We start from the raw sequence: 21,929 nt of genomic DNA, 5'->3' as shown, positions 1-21,929 counted from the left end.
GCAACATTCACAACCTCCTCTTTTGGCCCAGATACCTTGCATAGCCACTGCTGCAACAAGTTATCATCCACACTCTGATCGACTGTAATTGAATAGAAGTCAATCATCGAAAAGCCCAGATTCATACTGCACCTCATATATCATTCTTTCATTTGATTGCACCAACTTCGATCGCCCCAACTTCTCATTAGGTTTGTTTCGAGCTGATTGTTCTACAATTGCTCGCCATTCTGTTCTTGCAAGTTGAGAAGAAGACGAAAATGAAGAAGGTAGAGGCAGCAATTTGCCGTGACCAGCCTCACGAAATCTTACTTTCAGATTTCTTAGATGAATCTCGAATTTAAGATCAATATAGAATCATTGTTGGGTTTCTTCCTTTTTTGACAAATTTGAAACCTTTTCTTATAAAAGATAGACGATCGTATGGCCTACTAATCAATTTCACAAGTTTTGCAAAAAATCAAATCTTTCCGAATTCACTTAACAATTTTTATCATGTTTAGGAAACAGAATGTTATATTTCCAATAGGAATAGAACAAACCCATTAAAACATGAGTAAAATCGAATTTTTTTTGCAGGATTAGATGAAAACAGTTGCAAACAATGATTACCAACTACAGCACCATATAGTCCATACTAGATTTCACCAACCAGTCACCATTACATGAATGATTTGTTGACGATTCACTTTTTTTTCAATTAAATTTCTTGAGAAATTCCACCAGCGTTTGATCTTCATCGCGTCGTCGTAAAGAAAGAGAGAGAGAGAGAGAGATGAAAGAGAGAAACGTCTCTCTTTCCTGGTTTTTTATTTTTTAATGTTTTTTTTTGAAGTGTGAAGAAGAAGATGAAAGAAGTAAAAATCAAGTTTTTTTATTGCACACCAGCAACTTTTCTTTTTGTGAAACGTTGCTGCCTAGGCATTAACAGCATATTAAAAAAAAAAATCTTTTTTAAAACGTTGGTGCCATTACACTCTTAAAACATATGCCATGTGTTTTTTCAAAAAAACCAACGCTGCTGCCCAGAGAGATCGAACGGGGAAAAGAGAAGTTTTTTTACTTCTTTATTTTTTTTTTTTTTAATCAATTTTACTGTTCAAAGGACAGCCATACGCTTAAAGAAATCTATAAATGGACCCACACCTAATTAACAAAATTAAAAATAAAATAAATAAAAATTAAAAAAAAAATGAAAATTTTGAGTAAGAAAATAATATTGTCTGAGGGCAGATCGGCACACCTTAAAAAAATAAAATAAAAAAAAAAATCTACACACGTGATGACCAAAAACAAAAAAACAACAAAAAAAAAAAAAAAAACCATAATTCATGTTCCAACCAACATTATCCCTTTCTCAATTTATGTCAACTTGAATATTTCATTATCTGGGGTCGTTCTAAATGACCCTCGATTGAACCAAATCAAAATTATATGTCAAGCCAAATGATGTTAATAGAGGATAATATAGACCCAAAAATAATAACCAAAATAAACTATGGATCAACAACCATTATTTTAGATCACTTCCCTCTTGAAATTCTACATGATTTAAGGTCATTCCGAATGACCCCAGATAATCCATAAAAAAGTACCAAAACAAAGTATTCAACATCCAAACCAGGGATCAATAATTGAGCCAAAAAGAATGATAAAAAATAAAATAAACAAATACTGACTCTAAACGGATAAAAAACAATCTACCATAGAAAAATTGAATCCGGGGATCACATTATGGGGTTGGAAGGTGTTAGGCACCAACCCCGCCCGGCCAATGCCGGTCTCTACTTATCCTAAATAAGACTACATTGATAATGACAAAAAACAAAATAAACAAATAACTAAAAATAAAAAATAAAAAATAAAAAACTAGGTCCTACTAGCAATGTTTCCCATACTTGGGATTTTTCAAATTTGATCCTCAATTATCCCCAGTGGAGTCGTCATTGAAAACGCCTTCGATCTGTTAGGTACGCGGATCCGCTTTTGACCTTTGAGGTTTGAGAGTCACCACCTAGTTATTACGGTCTAGGAACCAAATATTGACTCTAAACGGATAAAAAATTAATCTACTATAGAAAAACTGAATCCGGAGATCACATTATGGGGTTGGAAGGTGTTAGGCACCAACCCCTCCCGGCCAATGCCGGTCTCTACTTATCCCAAATAAGACTACATTGCTAATGACAAAACCTAGATAAAAAATAACAAAAATTTTACTTTCGATACGCAAAGATTCTATTCCCTCAGATCTGATAAAACTGCTCCTTGTACCGTACTTCTTGATTCGTTCTGTCTCCGAATTTGATTTTTAATCTCCGAGGCAAGGTATCTCCTTCTTGGATATAGATTCTTCGAATTTGTTATGAATTTTGAAGTGTTTTTTAAGGGTTTTTAGGTGTTTTTCAAGCTAAAATTGAAGTATGGGTGTTAGGTAAGGAGTTGGGACTTCAAAATTAAGGTTTTGGAAAGGTTGTGGCGGCTTCTTAACGTAATTTTTCTAGGTTTTTTCTTTGATACGAAAATAGGATGTGGAGGCTCCTATTTATAAAGTTTTTTAGAAGAATTAAGGTTTAATTAGGGTTTCTTTTAGGGTTTTAATTAGGATTTTGACTTTAGTCTTGTGAAATTGACTTAGTCTTTAGGGTTTTAATTTAGGATTTTGACTTTAGTCTTATGAGATTGACTTGATTAGTTTAGATTATGATTTTGATTTAGGGTTTTGACTTTAGTCTTATGAGATTGACTTAATTAGTTTATATTAGGGTTTTGACTTTAGTCTTATGAGATTGACTTTAATACTTTGACTTTAGTCTTTCTTGATTGACTTTTAATACCTTAACTTTAGCCTTACTTGATTGACTTTAGTCTTACTTGATTGACTTTAATTTTTGGAGAACCCCCTTTTATTATATCTTTAATTCTTTGGGCCCCCAGATGGAAGGGTCATTGAATAAATATCCTGTCAACCATCAACAATTTTGCCTGAAAGCCTGATTGATCGATTTTTTTGGTCAAAATTTTAAATTAATTTTATTAATGTTTCACTTTACATTATTTAATGGTTTATTTATTAATTTCAAAATTTTTAATTATTAAAATTGTAAAATTATCGTTTTGCCATCGGAGAGGATTTTTTACATTTTAAGTCGTTTTTCAATATTCCAGGTTGTTTTGGAATCAGTTTTTCATAAGGAATTCAATGGGAATGTTGGTTTTTGTCACTTATGAAGTTTTTTGTATGAAATTGTCATGAACTTTATGAGGGGTATTCTCGTGATTTTATCGAATTCTGTGAAAATTGGCAAAATGATTTATTTGGTTTCGATTTGTTATTTTATGTGTTTGAATGAGTTTTCCTAAGCGTAACGTAGGCTCTAAGGATATTTTAAGGTTAGGGGTATTTTGGTAATTTGGTCATTTTTTAGTGATTTTTATCGTAAAGCTTCTTTTTGTCTGCAAGATGATGATTTCTATGTTTCTAGGATCATATTTTCCTAGCGTAGTGTAGTTTCTAAGGTTTTGTTAGTTCGAGATACCTCATCCGGATTTCTGAAACATATCTGGTAACAAAATAAAGCAATGGAATAAACATCCATCATTGGGAACCGTTGCAATCGGGTTGACGAGTTAATTAATCAGGCGAGTGCAAAAATGGGGTGTCTACACTCACTTTTACCTAAGGGAGGATAGAATAAATTGGAAAAGTCTACCTAGTGAACTAGGGGTGCCCCATTGGGCTTACAACTTGGGCTTCGATGCCCGACCATAATAATTGCATACAACATTACTTTGGGAGTCGATGTAACATTAAATTTATGTCCTAACCATCTAGTCGGGCACATGCATGAGTTTAATAGGTGGCTTCACGGCTATCCAATCTTCAAACCTCGATGTATATCGAAATACACACGTCGTTAGTTGGTGATCGGGTTTGATGTATTCATTCCCGACACTTGAAATAACGATTTCAAGCCGTAGAACTACTAAGCATCGGGGCTATGTATATTGAGGGTGGGATGGCTCGGATGTGAGGCTATGCTCGCGAGTGCACATGTGCATTTTTATTCATTATTTTTCATTGACCCCTTATAAATATGTAATAAAATAACAAAAGTAAGTAAATATTACATTTTGGACATTTGAAAAATAGAAAATAAGAAGCAAACAACAAACAACGATGTTAGTAAACAATTTTTTTTTCTTTTCCAAAGATAACCGAGTTGTCACGAAGGATGAGCCATGTCCCCAGCGGAGTCGTTAGTTGTAGATACGTGATTTTCGTCATTACGATAGCCACATCTACTAAGGTTTGGAGCCGCCACCATTCATGTTGTAAATGGGTGTAAATGGTCACCCGATGTACATTTTCCAAAAAAAGTGACATTTTTGGCATTAGTGACTCGCGATGGATAAGGAACTAATCGAACCTAAGGATTTGAGGTAAACGGCTCGGTTGGAGAAAAGGGAAGGTGTTAGGCACCATTTTCTTCCCGCTAAGTGGCGGTAACCTCAAAGAACTCGGTCATTTTGATTTAAAAAATTAAAAAATAACATGTCACGTGTCGTGCATTTGTACCCTAGATAAGGGTTACTTTTGGCTTGATCATAAGGTCATTTCATTGATGGAAATGACCCTTTTAGACATTTAGCCTTGAGGTTCATTCATGCTAAGTCTTCTAAAATAAAATGAAGAGGAGGGGGATAATAGAAGAAGGATGAGGAGAGGGTGTAAAAGAGAAGGGGGTTATTCTTATTGTACCCACCTTGTATTCTTGATCTTATTTTCTTCTTCTTTTTCTTCTTCTTGACTCCTCTTGAGTTCTTAATAGGCTATGAGAGAGTATGTATATATTTTTTAAGGTTATTGTGAGAGTAGTAGAGTAGAGGAGAGATTGAGATTATATTTCTTTTTTTTTCTAGTAAGACTTGGTAACCATTTTTGGAAGGAGGGGAGATGTATTTATAATTTTTTAGGGGAGGTTTGGGGGTATAATGGGGTGGAAGTTTGAAAGGAGAGATAATGGCATAGGTTTTAGAGGTGGAAGTTATGAAATTTAGAATGACAGTGAAGGTATTTGTGTAAAGGATAAAAGTGGGTGAGGTTTGGATCCTACCCAAATCCATTTGGGTAAAGTGTTTGGTAGGATGAGATGAGTGATGGTTGATGGGGGGAGTGGGGGGTGTAAGAGGGTTGTTTGGAGAAAGAGTGTTAGGTTGGTTGAAGATGTAAGGTGTTTGGATTTAGGAGAATGGGTTGTGTAAGAGGTTGGAAGTTTGATTTTTGGGATGAGGAAGGGGATGATGCCATGTAGCGTATGTGATGAGAGAATGAGGTGATGAGATTGGTTGATTGGTTGATGGTGGTTGTTTGATTAGAGAGAAGAGTATGGGTTGGTTAGTTGATGATGAAGGGGGTATGGGTTGAAATGATTTCATTGGAGTATTTTAAGGAAAATGATGGGTATAGATGTGGGTAGTTGTTGATATTAGAGAATAATGATATGTTAGGTGTGTTGAGTATGGGTTGTGATGTGGTTGGTTAGAGAATGGGGATAGGTTAGGTTAGGGTAGGGTAGGGTATGGGTTGAGGTAATTTTGGAAGGAAGTGATGTGGGTTAGATGGATTATTTAGAGAATGGTGATGGGGGTAGGTGATTAGATGAGGGAGGTGAAGGGTGGTGATGACATGTTCATTTTTTGATGTAGAAAGGGTGATTGGTTGATGTAAGTAAGGGTTAATGGGTTAGGGTTGTGGGTTGGATAATGAATTGGGTAAGGATAGTGGTTTGTTGATCTTTGATATATTAGGCTTGGGCGTTTAGAGGGTTGTAGGTTATTTTAGCTTGGATGGGGTTTGATTTGAATGGGATTTTTGAAGGTGGGTTCATTCTATGGTTTAGGTAACATGGGATTAATTTTAGGTTGGGGTTAAGATGGGAAATTTGGAAAAAGATTTAGGGTTTGTGGGCTTTGGAGTTTTTAAGGTGTTTGCGGATTCGGAGGTGGAACGGTGGAAGGTAGATGAAAGGTAGGTATCCCAAGTCTCACATTTTTCCATTTTTTATCTTTTTAGGATTTTTAGAAATTATTAAATTGATTAAAATGCCATGTGTTGGCGAATAGAGCCTTTTAGGCCCGTTGGATAATTTCATCGAGCGTTTGATTTTTCTTGGATATAAAGGAGGTGAGGTTGGACGCGTGTAGGTGGGTCACAACCCTTTTGTAGGTCTCCTAGACCATTGGGAGGTCTTAGGGGCCTTGGTTCAATCAGATTACCATTTTTAGTCATTTAGGCCCTAGAGCCCGTTGGCCAATTTCGTTGTAAAATCGATATTTTGAATGGAGCGGGGTAGATGGGAACATGTCGGATCTTTCCATGTGGGCCCGTTAGACTCTCAAGGGGTCTTAGGGGCTTCGATTTGATAAAAATGTCATATTTTAACGATTCAGGCTTTTGTGGCCCGTTGGCCAAGTTTATTGAAAAAATACTATTTTTAAACCCTTTCAAGTAAGGGCCCGTTCAAATTAGGGTGTCTACACCCTATCTATTCAAATTGACGGCACCCCCACACCTTGGTCTGAATCAAGGAGAAAATGACACGTGGCCTATAATTAATTAGAACCGAACTCACAAAATCTTATCTGTAAAAAATGGTTTGAAGTTCCAATCTTGGAATTCTTTTGGTCAATTGAAATCCAAGACAAATCCATAACATAACATTCCCATCAGCTTGAGAACAAGATATCTTTGGATGATAAATTATGAGAATAAACTATACTTTGAACCATGACTAATCATTTTGATCATAAAAATGGGAAAAATGAAAATACATAACACCATTGGCCACAACATATTTTAAGATAGTGAAAAGTTGACTTCAATTGGCTCGCCGCCCCTCTTATGTTGAGATTTTTCATGGTTGTGTAAAAAGGTAAAAAAACAGTAAACTAGTTTTTCTTAGTAATTGATGGTGAGACAGAAATAAAATGAGATTTAGATTTTCATATTTTCCTAAGGTTTTATTTAGGAAGAAAAGGAAAAGATTGCTATATAAGAGTAGAGAGGGAGATCCAACGTTAAGGAGAGAAATCACAAAGAGGAAACTTTTTTTTTCTTTAGAAGATAGTTTTTTTCGAATTCTATTTCTCTCCCTCTTTTTTAGGAAGCAGTTACTAAAAGAAAATAAATCTTTGAAGACCCACGATTTATTATATTAGTGTAGGTTAACCTCTAGTTAAACAGAATACACGTATAACATTTTCATTGTTTCGGCTCTGGTAACCTTTTTCTTATATATATATATTCTCTTTCTATTACTTAAATCATGATAGTGTTAAGAAACTAAGTGCAATCGAACCAAAAAAGCGATTTGAACAATAAACACAAAACAAGATGAAATCACACAAAGAAGCAGAAAATTTTTATGTAATTCCTTCAAGATTGAGGTACATCTACAGGTCACACTGATTCCACTATGAAGAGAAAACTTGCAGTTACAGATTATAACATTTCTCCAAAATCGTGTTCCACTATGAAGAGAAAACTAGCAATTATAGATTACAATCTTTCACCAAAAACATGAAATATAAATACCCCAGAAAACTTAACTAGGTTTTTTACATAATATTAGTGAAATTATGAAAATACCTTTGAAAAAAAAAATTCAGGGGTCGCTGCCCCCCTCACACCCCCCATCAAGCTTAGCTTCGAGCTCGACCAACGTGAACGTGTGGCTTGATTTACAGTACCTCCTTTTTTGCTAATCATTACAGTTAGAAGTATGACTAATATAGACTTAGGCTCAACATATCATGAGATTGTAGGCTTACCATAACTAATTGACATATTGAACCAAATGAAGGAGCTTGAACCAATATTAACAAACTCTTATCTTGACTTCGGTTTAATGCTTTTATGAATAGGCAGGGGGATATGTATAGTGTCTGGTCTAATGGGGCTTAGTAAATAAAGGCTCATTAAATAGATAATTCATGAAAGGCCAACCGTTTTAAACTCCCAGTGAAGGTTGAAACAAACCGAAACCATTTGCTCTTTCCTTCCTTAATGGAAGAAACATATGAATTCACAGTCGTTCATTGTGACTGCAGATGATGAATCTCAAACTCAGATACATGATCACATAGATAACGACAAATAGTTTTAGAGGTTGAGACCCTTGGAATAAAACCGGGTATCGGAGCTTGCGAATTTGATTCAATGAAATAAAGAAGTTGATTATCTTACAAACTGTAAGTGGTACATTTCCTTCAACAAAAACTACAAACGGGAATGTCACGATGTGCTTAAACGTCATTTCTACTAGAAAATTTATTAGGATAAACACATCTCAAAGGAACATACATGGAGCTTAGACCCAATTTTAAGATCATTTTCTTCACACATGTTTCATTGACAGGTATAATTGATTTTGATCAAAACCTTTAAAAACCCCACAACCAATCTCCCAATATCCCATTTGATATATGTTTTCAATATCATATAAGCCCCATAAAAGAATGTAAGTGTAGTAATACAATCTTTGTTTTAGACTCTATAATTATGCTGATTTACAATCCCGACTTAATCATTATAATTTGAGACTTCTTGTCACCTGAATGCATTATCGAAGAGGATGCAAGTTTCTGATTGTAAAAGAAAAAAAAAAATATAGAGCAAATGAAATAAAGGCACTGTTCCAAGCAAACAAAAAATTCTTTAAACTTCGGAAATTTTGTAAAGAATGGAATAATTCTTTTGCAGTAAAAGAATTTTTTTTCCAAACTTCCATATAGAGAGCTGAAGATTGTTAATAGAGGAAGGAAAGAGCAGGATGATGGACTTCAATCCCCTCATGCATTTGCTACTTATATAGCAAATTAAATGACAAACCAAGCATTTTACTCATAATGATTACATTAATAGTTGTCAAACCTTGTTTGGAGAAGAAGAATGATCGTGGCTCTCTCTATAGTGTTGAGTCCCATAGCCCTTGAGACCTACAAATGAGTTTGATCTATGTATGAACAACAATATAGAGAAAATACGTAAATAATAGTTGGGCTCTTGGCATTCATGAAGGAATAGTTACAATTATTCAATCAAGTCAATTTTTTGAGAAGAAGAAGTGAGTTTCTTGTTTGATGGGTTGTGGAGAGTAATTCGATGAAGGTATTAATGTAATTTCTTCTCTTTTGAAATGTCTTCACCATTTGTTTAGAGAGTTGCTATTGGCTGTTGGATATTATTTTGATTCTGGTTTGTTGAAACAATGAATTATAAGCAATATTATAATGTAAATAATTCGAGAAAATTGGAAGAATTTATCGGTGACTGAGGCACGGAGAAATCGATGTCCTTAAAACCAATTTCGCCTCCTTAGGATTGAATCCTCAGTGCAGTCGGTTTCAGGCTGCAGTCCCACAGTGCCTTGGGCCCCCATGTGGGCGCGAGGCCCAGTCTCTATCTCTCTCACACTCAAGCATTAAAGAGAGAGGGATCATAAATAAGTTGAGAACTTTCCTTGTATTTACCCGATGTGGAACTAAAGAAAGAAGAGATGTTTTTACAACTTTCAAAACCAATAAAGTAAAGTAAAACAAAAAAGGAAAAAGAAAAGAGTTCTTTTATATTTCACCAAAAAGGGAAAGTACTATTTTTTACAATAAAACACTCAAGAGGTCTTAAGTTCAAAACTTATTCTCAACAATAAATTAATGAAATATTATATGAAAATTAAACTATGAATTTTACAAAATTGGCATCCCAACTTTAACTTATGGTGCTGTAATTAAAAAGGGTTGGGATCTGTAAAATGACTCACGAAAAAAACACATAATCCTAATCCTTTAAATACAAAATTTAATGATTGAGATTTATGAGTATCTTGATAACACAAATATCAAAAAATACTTATAGTAGGTACCAGGATTTTGCATTTAAAAGGCTAGGATCATGTGTTTTTTTCACAAGTCATTCTTAGGAGTCAAGGGATAGGACCCATTAAAAATATAGAAAATGTGAATTTTTCTCAAAACTTATGTCCAAATTCTGATTTTGGTACACTGTTCATTTTAATTTCCGAAACATGCATTTCGAGTGAATTCGTCACTTTTATAATCAATGAATTCATTGGTCTATATACAAATTCATAGATATTAAAAGTGGCGAAGTCATGAGTTCATAGGTTATAAAAATGACGAATGCATGTTTTGGGAATTAAAATGAATAGTGTATTGAATTCGGAATTGTCATATTCAGCACATGAAATGGAGATTCACCTGAAAAAATAAGTAAATGGTTGAGAAGAAGTAAAATTGGGGGTGTCAATAGAAACTCTCCTTTTTTTGTTAGATTTCTGTATTTTCTATTTAAGATTTTATATGAGGATTTTCCCCAAAATGTGTCCAGCGTATATGTTCAAATTCTGGTTTTCATACATTCTTCATTTTAATTTCCAAAACATGTTTTCCCAGTGAATTTGTCACCTTAATAATCAACGAATTTGTAAAAGTTAGGGTGCCAGTAGTCGCTCTCTCTTTTTTTATCCTGAAATCGAACTGAAAACTCAAATATAAAGCTTTGATGTAGCCCTTCAACATGTGTGGTCCGCGTGAGTATTGTAAATTCCAGATGCCTTCAACACATGTGGACCAATAGCAATGTAGGGGTCTCCAAAATGCAGGTCACAATCCAATTAGTTAAAGGGCTTTGATGCTGTAAATGGAGTTTTAAATGCAAAACCATTTTGAAGTCGGTCCATTAAATGATGGTTCTTCGAAGACCAAATCAGATACTCAGATTGGGTGAGTCATCAAGATTGTAGAAAGCATATCTAGTGAGGTTCATCATCACATTGATAGGAGAGGATTCATCAAATATTTTGAAAATGTTAATCAAGTTTATTAAAACTTGGCAACTTGCCTGAGCCCATCGACTTTAATGTTTTCTTATATCGATCATAAATTTCTAATAATATAAAAAAAATTATATTTTATGATAGAACTTCTATAAATCAAGCTTATTTTATTTCAAATTTAAATATTTATAAAAATTTATTTACACTCATTTTTCAAGGGATGACATCTCGTAAGATTGAACTCAGTCTCAATGAGTTCCTAGTAGGATTCATAATGAATTAGATAATGCCTGTTTACCCAACTCATCCAACTTGAGTTATTCATGGTACGGGTACACTTTTTTTATTTATTTGATTACAAACTCAGGTGAAACTAACAAAAATTATTTAATCTGAATTTTTTTAAGGTTGGACACCGACATGCATCATATCTGATCTGAATATCAATTTATCTGAGTTTAAAATAGTAAATTCAAACTTAAGTATACACATAAACCAAAGTTAGAGTTCCTCCATCATCTTCACAATGAGGAATATATATATATATATATATATATAGATTAGATATCCGCTTGAAATTTAGGTTCGAATTAAATATGTGTGTCCTTTAAAAAGTCGGGTAAATAATTGGATAAGGATATGGATATCTTTAACAAAATTGAATAACAAATCAGATATGAATATCAGGATACATATATATTCTTCATCTGATTCTCACCCAACCCGTTATGGTTGTCGTTAGGGGTGCCTAGCAATTTAGCTAGGACACTCCTACCATACCCAAAGTTTTTTTTATGGTCTTATATGGGTTAGCAGTTTCAGAATGATTTTTTATGGTCTCGCCAAATATCAGCTCATTTCGAAACTTTTAATCCCATCAAAAGTAGTTTACAAAGAAATGAACAGTCCACGCTTCTTCAAATTATTTTGATGGAGTTAAGAATTTCAGAATGAAATTAATACTATATAAAGAAGTAGAGATCATCCTCACAAAAAAAATCAAATAGAAACTTTTACATAGTTGCTATTGCCACACCAATTTTTATTAACGCCACACTAACCGTGTGCAAGCTAGTTGGGATTTATATGGGAATTGGTGTGGTATTAGTATAAGTTGATGTGGCAATAGTAACTCTAAACTTTTAACCCCTATACGACAAAAAGATAGGTATATGGTGTGGGTGCCCTTAAGAACTGGGGTGCCTTTAACAACGACCACCCGTTGTTCTCTGGTTCATCAATTAAGCAAAGATTGATCGATCCCTCTCGATTCTATGGTCGAGAGTTTCATCAAATCTTATTTGCTTATTAGCTGGTAATTCCTTGATTTAATCTAAATTCCTTTTACTAGGGTCTTTATCAATCCGAACCAATCTAAACCAAAGTTGGTTTGGATTGGTTCGATTCTAAATTTGTAGAACCGATCATGTTTGGTTCGGTTTCGATTTTATCACATATCCGAATCAATTCGAATCATGTGCACCCTTACTTAGTATGCAGTTAAGTGCGCGGCTGACGAGAAAAAAATACAAAACCATAGATTACTTTCATCGGGATACACTGAAAAAAGATGTTTGGTTCTATGCCCTTGCTAAGTCAATCATGTACCATTACCGCATGCATTCATCATTATTCTTCTTTATATTGTATCTACTTCCCAATCTTCATTTCAAATAACACCACAATTTTGCGAGTCGTGAAAGAGAGAATTTTGAGTGGAAAAATAAATGATTTTCTACTTAGTGGATTATATAATGGGAAATGTTCAGCACCCTAAGTTTTACCACACACTTTAACAAACATTTTTTGTCCTACATGGGTTAGAAGTTTTGGAATGGGCTGATTTTTGGTGAGGATGATCTCTATGATTAGAAGATCATTCTCCCCAAAAATCAGCCCATTCCGAAACGTTTAACCCCATGTTTATACGTTGAAAAATCGTGGACCATCCATTTTTTGTAAACTATTTTTGATGGGGTTAAAAGTTTTAGAATGAGCTGATTTTTGGTGAGGATGATCTCCTCACCACAGAGATCATCCTCACCAAAAATCAGCCCATTCCAAAACTTCTAACCTATGTAAGACAAAACACATTTGTTAAAGTGTGTGGTAAAGCTTAGGGTGCTGAACGGGACCCATAATGGGAAATGTTCAGCACCCTAAGTTTTACTACACATGTCAAAATCCTACGAAGACTTTGAGGCTGAGCCGAGTGGGGTTCAGATAGGCTAAGCCCATGGTACCTCTTGAATGAAAAAGCTTTGACCCAATCCATCCCTTTCCGAGCCAAACAAAAAAAAGGTTGACCGTTGATTTTGCACTGGTTGACCTAATCCAAGAGTCCTTCCTACATTAGAATACTTCCCCATTTACAATGGCGTTACTGAATCCAATATTCATGGAATGGGTAGGGCTTGAAATGGGTCGGACCTAGGCTAGATCTAAGTATATCCATATTCAAATCTGATTTTTTTTTTCTAGATTCCAATCCATATTCAAATACGACTCGGATCCTTCTAGATAAATCATATGTAGATCCTGTTGACTACACTTAATTGGAATATGAATCCAACCCAAACGATTTTGCTTGAATCAGGTTGGGCTGAATAATTTCAAACCACTCAACATTTTTGTCTTTTACTTCGTTGTTAATTGCTATATTATTTTACCATTATAATCCATTTATTTTATAAAAATTCATGTTATATTAAAGTTGTAGAAAATGATATTTTGAAAACCCTAAAAAATATAACTTTAAAATCAATGTATCATTCCGGTCTAGGCGTATATATAGGATCCCTATCCTCCTCAAGAGACATAGGAAGAAAAAATTTACATTACTCCCTAAATTCCTTGAAAATTACAAATAACTTTTTAATTAATTCATAAATAACAGAAAAGGGCCCTAATTAACTAATGGATCCCGACCTCCATTTTGGGCTCATTTTCTGAAAATGGCCTTTTTATAGGTTTGGACTGGGTTTTCACATATACAATTCAAAGTTCCTAATTTGTCAAAGTGATCAATATTAGATCCAGGGCCCACATACCCATAAGTTAAGGTTATTTGTGATCAAACCTTGAAAACCCACCAAATGGGTTGTTCAAATCGCTTAACATCTTGATCTTTTAGCCCAATAATCAGAAAGATTAGACCAGTGTCATTAAGACATTTCAATAATTACCTAAATTGGAAAGAAACAATTTTGACTTTTAGACCAATTTACTTAAACCCTTTAAGTTGGGGGTATAATTGAAAAATCACCCTTACCTAATTTTATAAATATGAAAGTCTAGGCATTCAAAAAAGCTTAGATCATTTCTCTAAATGAAAAGAAATTAAATCATTTTTGTCCAAAGAAAATAAACAGATCATTTTCTCTCAAAGAGAATTTTCATTTCCAAAGAAGAAGAAGCTCACAAGCCTTCATCTAGAGAAGCATCAAAGATCTGCAACACTTGGACTCTAACATCCATAGAAGATCTAGCTTGAAGTGTTCTCAAAATACAAGATCATCATTCTCAGTCGATAAAACTTGAAGAGAAGAAAATTTCACATCGTCATCTTCAAAAAATCGGAATGTTAATCAAAAGAGAACTCTCTCTAGTGCATATATTGAGAATTGTACCACCATCATTTTCATCAAAATCAATTAAATCATTTGTCATCTTTTATTTTTCACATCTCGAGGAAGGAAAACGAAATTAGCTATCGATAGAGACATCAAACCATATTCGACCCATTTTTTTTTATCCTTACTCTAAGGATCCAAACTTGGTAAATTTGGATTTAACATAAAATTTGACACATTTTATGCCATTAGGATGGAATATTTCCATATCCCATGAATAAGGGAGTAGATTATGTGATTGGTGAAAGGAAATCCACCTACAAATGGGGGAGAAAGATGACAAGGAAGACACCATATTCACCAAGTGAGATATAAACCTGAGTGTCAGATGATTTTTGATAGATACAACATCGGTGCACAAACTTTGCAGAAGGAGGATCCAGTATTAAAGCTGCAACTCGAGGTGCAAGAAGGTTGCTCAGAAAAAAGGACCCCTACATGGATCATGCTGGGGTTGAATATGATAGATTGAAATTGAAATAATGTACATTAGAGGCTGAAGAACTTGAAGAAGACATATATGCGAGAAGAAAATGTAGGATTTTTGGTTGTAGGTTGAAGATGAGGATGTTTAGGTCATTTTTATTATAATTGATACTAGAATCACTAGGTGTCATGTCATCAATTTGAATAATGGGGGTGTTTCAAATATTTATCAAAGAGAATACTAAATTCCCCCTGCATGCGATGAGGTGAGGGTTTGGACAGAACCATATATGTTTTTCCTCGAGATATAAGTGTTGTACATTCAAGGAAAATCAATGGTTCTATGCACAAACAATGCTATAGAAAGTGTTGTAGGATGTCACTGTAGTACCATTCTTTACCAACATGGAAGGGTATGTCTAAATCATCCTAGAAAAAAAAAAAAAGATATATAAATAGGAAGAATGGAATTGGTGTTATTAAAAGGCAGTGATGCTTCTCCCTTGTGTGGGATTGATGGTAAGTCTATTATTTAATGAGCTTTACTTGGCCAATTGAAACCAGATACACTAGTGATTTTTGACCATTGGATTTGCGCTTTTTCCAACAGGGTTTTATGAACATGCCCATACATTCCAATTTCCAGTCCCAATAATAGCAGTTTAGGCAATACATGAAAGAAGCCCATATTCAACGGCCCAAGACTGTCGTATTTCATAAATTCGAAAGACCAAAGCATCAAAATTTTCATTGTCAGTTTTTTTTTTTTTTTTTCGATGGGCCGAAATCATCAAATTAAGGAGGATGAGAGAAATTCGATGGTTCTAAAAAATTTCAATGGCCCTGCAATGTCAAAATCTGGTTTCTAAAATTTGTGTGGCTTGGCCTGTTGAATTTTCTTTTCAAATTTTAAAGTTTTCACTTAGAGAGGCCCTCCATCAGCATGACTGTTGAGATGTAAGGATTCTCAAAAATGTATCTCTAGGAAAAAAAAATGTATTATTGAAACTAATAACCAGGAAATCTGCATTTTTCCTCCTATCTTTGTAAAATAACTAATAAAACATAACAAGATAATGCACCTTGTAAATGTCCCATGCTTGGTTAATTGACTAGCATTACTTCTTCAAGATAATTAAACACCCATGGCTATTTGGTTCAATTTCCTCCAATATCTCTTGTTTGTCTGTTACTTAAAATAATGTAAAAATGAATCAAACACATTTTGAAGTAGGTGACGACTTTCAACCCCTAAAGCATTATATAACAAATGAAACAAAAAAAAAAAGGCAAGTTTTTTACTCAAACGAAACAATTGGATTGAACTATTTATGAACAAGAATATATGGAGTTCCATTCAATGGATGGCCTCTTAGGAAAAAATGGCATTGTGTATGTTTTTGGTTATACTCAATCAAGTCAGGACATCAAATATATGTAAGGTTTCCATTACAAAATCTTTAAATCGGGTATGTTTTATAACTCCAAAAGTTGGATCTTAAAACACTCTATAAAATGCATTAGTTGAACTGAATTATGCTGTTGGTCGAGCCTCTTGGAAGCATTAGTATCTGTTTTGAAATCTTCAGTTTCTTCTTTAGATTTGTTGATAAATGACTACAACAAGTTACAGTCATCATCTTCAAAACCTTGGCATTCTTCAAGAAGTATTTTAAAGCATAGAACCCGGTTTCCTTCCCACCAAAATTCATAAATTGAACTGTCTTGAGGTGTAACAACAAACATTGAGGCACCTTTTCATATTCCCAACATTCTTTCTGAACCTCAAAATCCTGAATGAAAATCAAAATATAAAACTTTAGCTATAATTGCAACAAAAGATCGATCAATGACGCAAAATGGAAATGTTAAGTGGCATAATGACTTACATCAAGAAGTACAAGAGAATCTAGATTAGGTGAGACATGGAGTAATTCCATCAGAGCTCTTCCATTTGGAAAACGAAGGCCCGTATTCACATTTAAATGGGTCAAATTATTAAATGCAGGAAGATGGGTGAAGAGATCTTTCGCATTGGAGAAAATCTTGTCACAGGGCACAATAAAACATTAACATTGAGTCAGATAAAACTTCAGAGAAACAAAACATCAGTATCTGCATATTGAAGTCAAGTTTTCGATAGATGCCTTCAATATTACTAGTAGTGATTAACTAAATAAGATCAATAATATAATAAGGAAGCAAGCATACCTCGAAGCTTTCACCCCATATATCTAAAGATTGAATATTAGAGAGGCTTCCAAGAAACTTTCTTGCACAATATCCTAGTTCTTCAGAATTCCTTCCCCAACTTTCAGTTGCAAAACAAATACAAGCATTAGTTAATGATGGAAAGTTGCATGGAATAAAATCTTTTGGTAAATTACACAAATAATTCAGATCTACGAGGTTCGGTGCATCGATCTTGAGTACACAATCTCTTAAACCAAGATCCTCCCCTTCTACGTGTTCTTGAATTGTTAATCTCTTTAGTGCACGTCCTGAAATGTTCATATCCTTCCATTGACATATATCTAATATCAACTCTTCAAGGACTGGGAAGTTGGAAAAAAGTTGTTCGGTTGAGTTGTAATACACCGATTTAAGATGAAGGACTTTGAGATGCGGAAAACAAGTGGAGTCAGCTGGAAGCTTGAGAACACAATTTCCCATTTCTAGTTTCAACTTCACTAGTGATTCGCAATTTAAAAGATCCCGGGGACATACAAAGGGTTGTTTTACATCCACAATGAGTGTAAGCTCCCGAACCTTATGTCTTATAAGTTTCAAGACCCATCCAATAAAAATGGATTCATCAACTACGTCTTCAAAATCGAGGCTGAATTTCTGTATGTTCATGTCATGGTGTCGTAAAACTTTATCCACAAAATTTATGAACTTCGTCGGAGATATTGGGTTGGGATAATATTTGTAATGGAGATCAGGGTTGTGGTCCCAAATCACCAAGTTACTCCTATGTAAAAAATCGAGAACAGGCATTGAAGTCCACAAGTATCTCCATCTTGTTGATAAAATACTTGTAGTAACAGCTTGCTCTGTTGGAAGTAGAGAGAGGATGTCATGAAGAAGGGAATCAGGTAACTCACTAATCCTATCTACTCCTCTCCTCCACTTGCATGCTCCTTTTGGAAACATTTTCCTTTTCACATCCAGTGGTTTCCTAGAAAAGGAAAAATTATTCATCAAAAAATAACTTATATTTAGGAAAAAAAAAAAAAACGTAAACACACACACAACTTTAGAATGCAGAATTAAAATATTTGGCAGCTTCTATATTCAATGTTTTGTTATGCCATTCTAATACATGTGGTAGATGAAATTTTTTTCACTCAACCAAAAGAAAATTCCAATCTGGGGTTTCTATAGAATCTCGGATCAACCGATCACACGAATCCACGTGCAGGGTGGATTTACATTGGGGGCAAGTCTAGAATTGTCAATATCAAAGAATTTATGAGTTATTGGGACATTAATAGCAGTGGATTGCCTCCACAATTGTTTTTTCTACCCTTAGTTGCCCCCACAAAGAAAAAACATCTCTTAGTTGAACTCACAAATATTTTTTCACACTTAATTGCCCCCACATGGGAAAAATCCTGGCTCCGCCCCTGCTCACGTGTATTGAGGGCATTGTCAATTTACAAAATTACTTGGTTGTGAGCAAAAAATTCTCTCTTTGTAGACCTTTAATAAAATATCAAAAAATGAGGCTAATGTGAAAGATTTAAAATCATGTGGATTGTTATATTAGTAAAATAACTTATCAGCCATCTATTTAGTGTCCTAAATCACATTTATTAAAAAAATTAAGAAAAAATATATTCTTTTTAGGCTTGATCCAAGGCTATGAAAATGCACAGCTACCTGTCCAACAAACTCCCAAATTTAAAATTAAAATTGAAAGATTTCTTTTTTTATTGTTAAAATTTTGAGATTTGCATACTTGCAACTGATCATATTTTGGCTTAGACCTTAATTTGTAAGTGTTGAAACACTTTTTGTAAGGAATATTTCTTGACCCAATTCATGTGAATCCAACCAGATAATCAGATATCACAAGGATGTGGTGTGGAGCACAAAATTTTAAAAGATTAAAAAAAAATTGTGTCGTTGGATTTTAATTTTAGATTTGGGGGCTCCTTGATTTAAGGCTTAAAATGGGTTGGACTCTACTTGGATTTGTGTTAGTCCATATTCAGATCTAAATTTCTTTGTTTGGATTCGAATCCAAATCTAGACCGAACTGCTTGATTCGAGTTTGACCAGGACAAATAATTTCGAATAGTTTAATTTTTTTTTTTTTTCTACCATATTTGTTTGTTAATTTCTATACTATTATATTTTACCATTATAATCATTTTATTTTATAAGTATTTATGTTATATTAAATTAAAGTAGTGGAGAAAGATATTTTGAAAAATCTAAAAATATTATTTCAGAGCAATGTATAATTCAAATCATATAGATGGATCTAGATCCGGCTCAGATCTGACTCAAATCATGGGACATCTAACTAGGGGTGTACATTCGAGTACCCAAAACTGAACCCGGCCAGATTTTTCGGGTGCAAGTCAGGTATACACGAAACCAGAATGATTCCATTAATTTTCATGTATGGGTAAAGATCAAAAGGGTATACGCGTACCCTACCCAAACCTGATTTTTTGGGTATTTTACGGGTACAAGTTTGGGTTTGGGCATATGTTAAAAATTAAAAAAATTTAACTTAAAATTTGATTTATTTACATAATTTAATTTAATTTTAAAATTTAAATCTATATTAAAGTTGAAATTTATAAATATATAAATCTTCCTGCATTAGAAAAAATTTATAAAAGATAGAGTATATGCAAAATATATAAGATATTTCTAAATATTTTTAACTTAAAAATCTAAATATTTTATGGGTGTCGGGTATGAACACGGGTGTAAGGTATTTTATGGATCAATGATGAGTTCGGGCCAGTTCTAGGTCATAGAAACTGTAACCAAACCGAACCACGTAAGGTTCAGGTATTTTTCGGGTTCGGATCAGAAAACTTGGATCATGACCTCTAAAAGGATCTACGCCTTGAAGCATGACCTCTAAAAGGAATTCTTATTCAGTCAACATGACAGAATGGCCACGCTATCACAATTATAAAATATAACTTCAAAAATATGAATAAAAAGATTACTCTTAAGAAAATCACAGAAAGAAAAATATTAAGAAATAAGAAAAAAACTTACAAATTACGAATTCCTTCTGGGATTTTTCGTCCTTACTCTTTAAGATAAAATACGAATTCTTTCAGGGATTTATGATTTTATAAGGTTTAGGGTTGTATAATTGTATCTTGTACAGTTAATAAGTAAAAAGGATTCCCAGTTTGATTCGACTTCAAACATTGATATTTGTATCTTATACAGTTAATAAGTAAAAAAGGATTCCAAGTTTGATTCGACTTGAAACATCGATATTTGTATCTCATACAGTTAATAAGTAAAAAAGGATTCCCAGTTTGATTCGACTTCAAACATCGATCTTTGTATCTTATACAGTTAATAAGTAAAAAAGGATTCCCCAGTTTGATTCGACTTCAAACATCAATATTGATGTTTGCCTTGGGTTTATTTCAGGCGCAGAGCCCCCCCTCAACTTTTTTAGTAACTTAAAAATAAAATTTTAGATTTATAATCACTGTTGAGGAACAGGGCATCTATTAAAGATAAAATTAGAAGACAGAATTTAAAAAAAAATTAAAAAAATTAAAAAAAATTACAAAACAGAAATGAAATCGAATAACTAGAGATCTTCTGCATACCTCCATTTGGAAGGGATGAGAGGGAACTCTGTATGTGCATGCGTGCGACTGTGAGAGAGAGAGAGAGAGAGAGAGAGAGAGAGAATAGGGGAGGGAGAAAGAAAAAGGGGAAAAAAAAAGGTTATGACTTGACATTCTTCCTGTCTCGTTTACTTTGATAGAAGGATTTTGTTAACGTGGCCCCCGAGTGCACACGTTATTGGAAATTGGAATCCGAAGGTATTTCGGTATAAAAAATTAGGGCCTCACACATTTATCAATAATCATTTAACGCATTAAAATGAATTTTTTATCAAGATTTTAATTTAACACTTTAGATTTGATAAATTCACTCAAAATTTTTCTAGAACGTGAGTTTCGAATTAATTCAAAAGATATGATTTTCTTATTCAATCTCCAATCAGTGTCTATGTAATGGCAAGTCAGGCAAACATAATTGAATTCTTGATGCTCAGATGTCCATAGATCTGTTGTCAGACTACATCGAGAAGATAGTTGATCAAGAAAGTCTTATAACCCAATTTTTATCTCGTTGTAAACTTTCATTAAATCAGTCCGTCTTGTATTTCTAGAATAGAATTTAACCATGGGATTAATGCCATTAACAAATAACTGAAAATACTCGTGCTCACCCATACCAAAGGAATAATCATGCTTCGCAAAATTCATTCTACTTTTTTCAAGATCATACTTCTAATTTTGTCAATTTTGTGGGTTTTCTACTAGATTTTGTAACAGACAACAATTGTTGTTTAACATATTTATTTGATCTTCTCATACAAGTCTTTGTATGATTCATCAAATGTGTAGTTCCTTTTGAACTAGAACCGTCAAATGCCCTCTTACAATGTACACAAATTGCTTAAATGCTCCCATCCCCTAATTTCTTTTCATCAAATTTTAACTATACTTTTAACTTCATTTTCTAACTTTTAGTTTCTAAGGATATTTCATATATAGTATCAGTTAATGGAACTATATCATTTGTATGGTCATTATCATTACACCCATCACCAATCACAGGAGAAGGGGCAGATGCAACATTAGGAGCTGTATTAGCTAATGGATCAGACTGAGACATTTTCTTTATAACCTACAAAATACTAACAACATATATCTTACTTAACTATTTAGATTACTAATTGAATTATCAAACAAAAGATAATAATATTCAAGAAAGTGATCAA

At 33.7% G+C, this 21,929-nt stretch overlaps 1 protein-coding gene across 1 annotated transcript; it reads right to left on the bottom strand.

Annotated features, from left to right (window-relative positions):
- Positions 1-16,241: 16,241 nt before the first annotated feature.
- LOC147400439 (F-box/LRR-repeat protein At4g14103-like) lies at positions 16,242-20,889 on the bottom strand. The gene is made up of 4 exons (XM_086446134.1): positions 20,743-20,889; positions 17,129-18,098; positions 16,807-16,962; positions 16,242-16,710 (listed from the first exon to the last, which is right to left on the bottom strand). Exons 2-4 carry the CDS (start codon positions 18,071-18,073, stop codon positions 16,438-16,440), a joined length of 1,374 nt encoding a protein of 457 aa, XP_086302260.1. The 5' UTR covers positions 18,074-18,098; positions 20,743-20,889; the 3' UTR covers positions 16,242-16,437.
- Between the last annotated feature and the right edge of the window lie 1,040 nt (positions 20,890-21,929).

Source organism: Akebia trifoliata, chromosome 6 (assembly GCF_017979445.1).
Source record: "Akebia trifoliata isolate Shusen 1 chromosome 6, ASM1797944v1, whole genome shotgun sequence".
NCBI classification, from domain to species: domain Eukaryota; kingdom Viridiplantae; phylum Streptophyta; class Magnoliopsida; order Ranunculales; family Lardizabalaceae; genus Akebia; species Akebia trifoliata.
This window is presented reverse-complemented; position numbering and strand designations above follow the sequence as displayed.

Coding starts and splice junctions, on each gene's coding strand:
- LOC147400439 (XM_086446134.1), bottom strand. CDS start 18,073: ATGTTTCCAAAAGGAGCATGCAAGTGGAGGAGAGGAGTAGATAGGATT. Junction 16,963..17,128: donor TATGGGGTGAAAGCTTCGAG/GTATGCTTGCTT, acceptor CCCTGTGACAAG/ATTTTCTCCAATGCGAAAGA. Junction 16,711..16,806: donor ATTCTCTTGTACTTCTTGAT/GTAAGTCATTAT, acceptor ATTTTCATTCAG/GATTTTGAGGTTCAGAAAGA.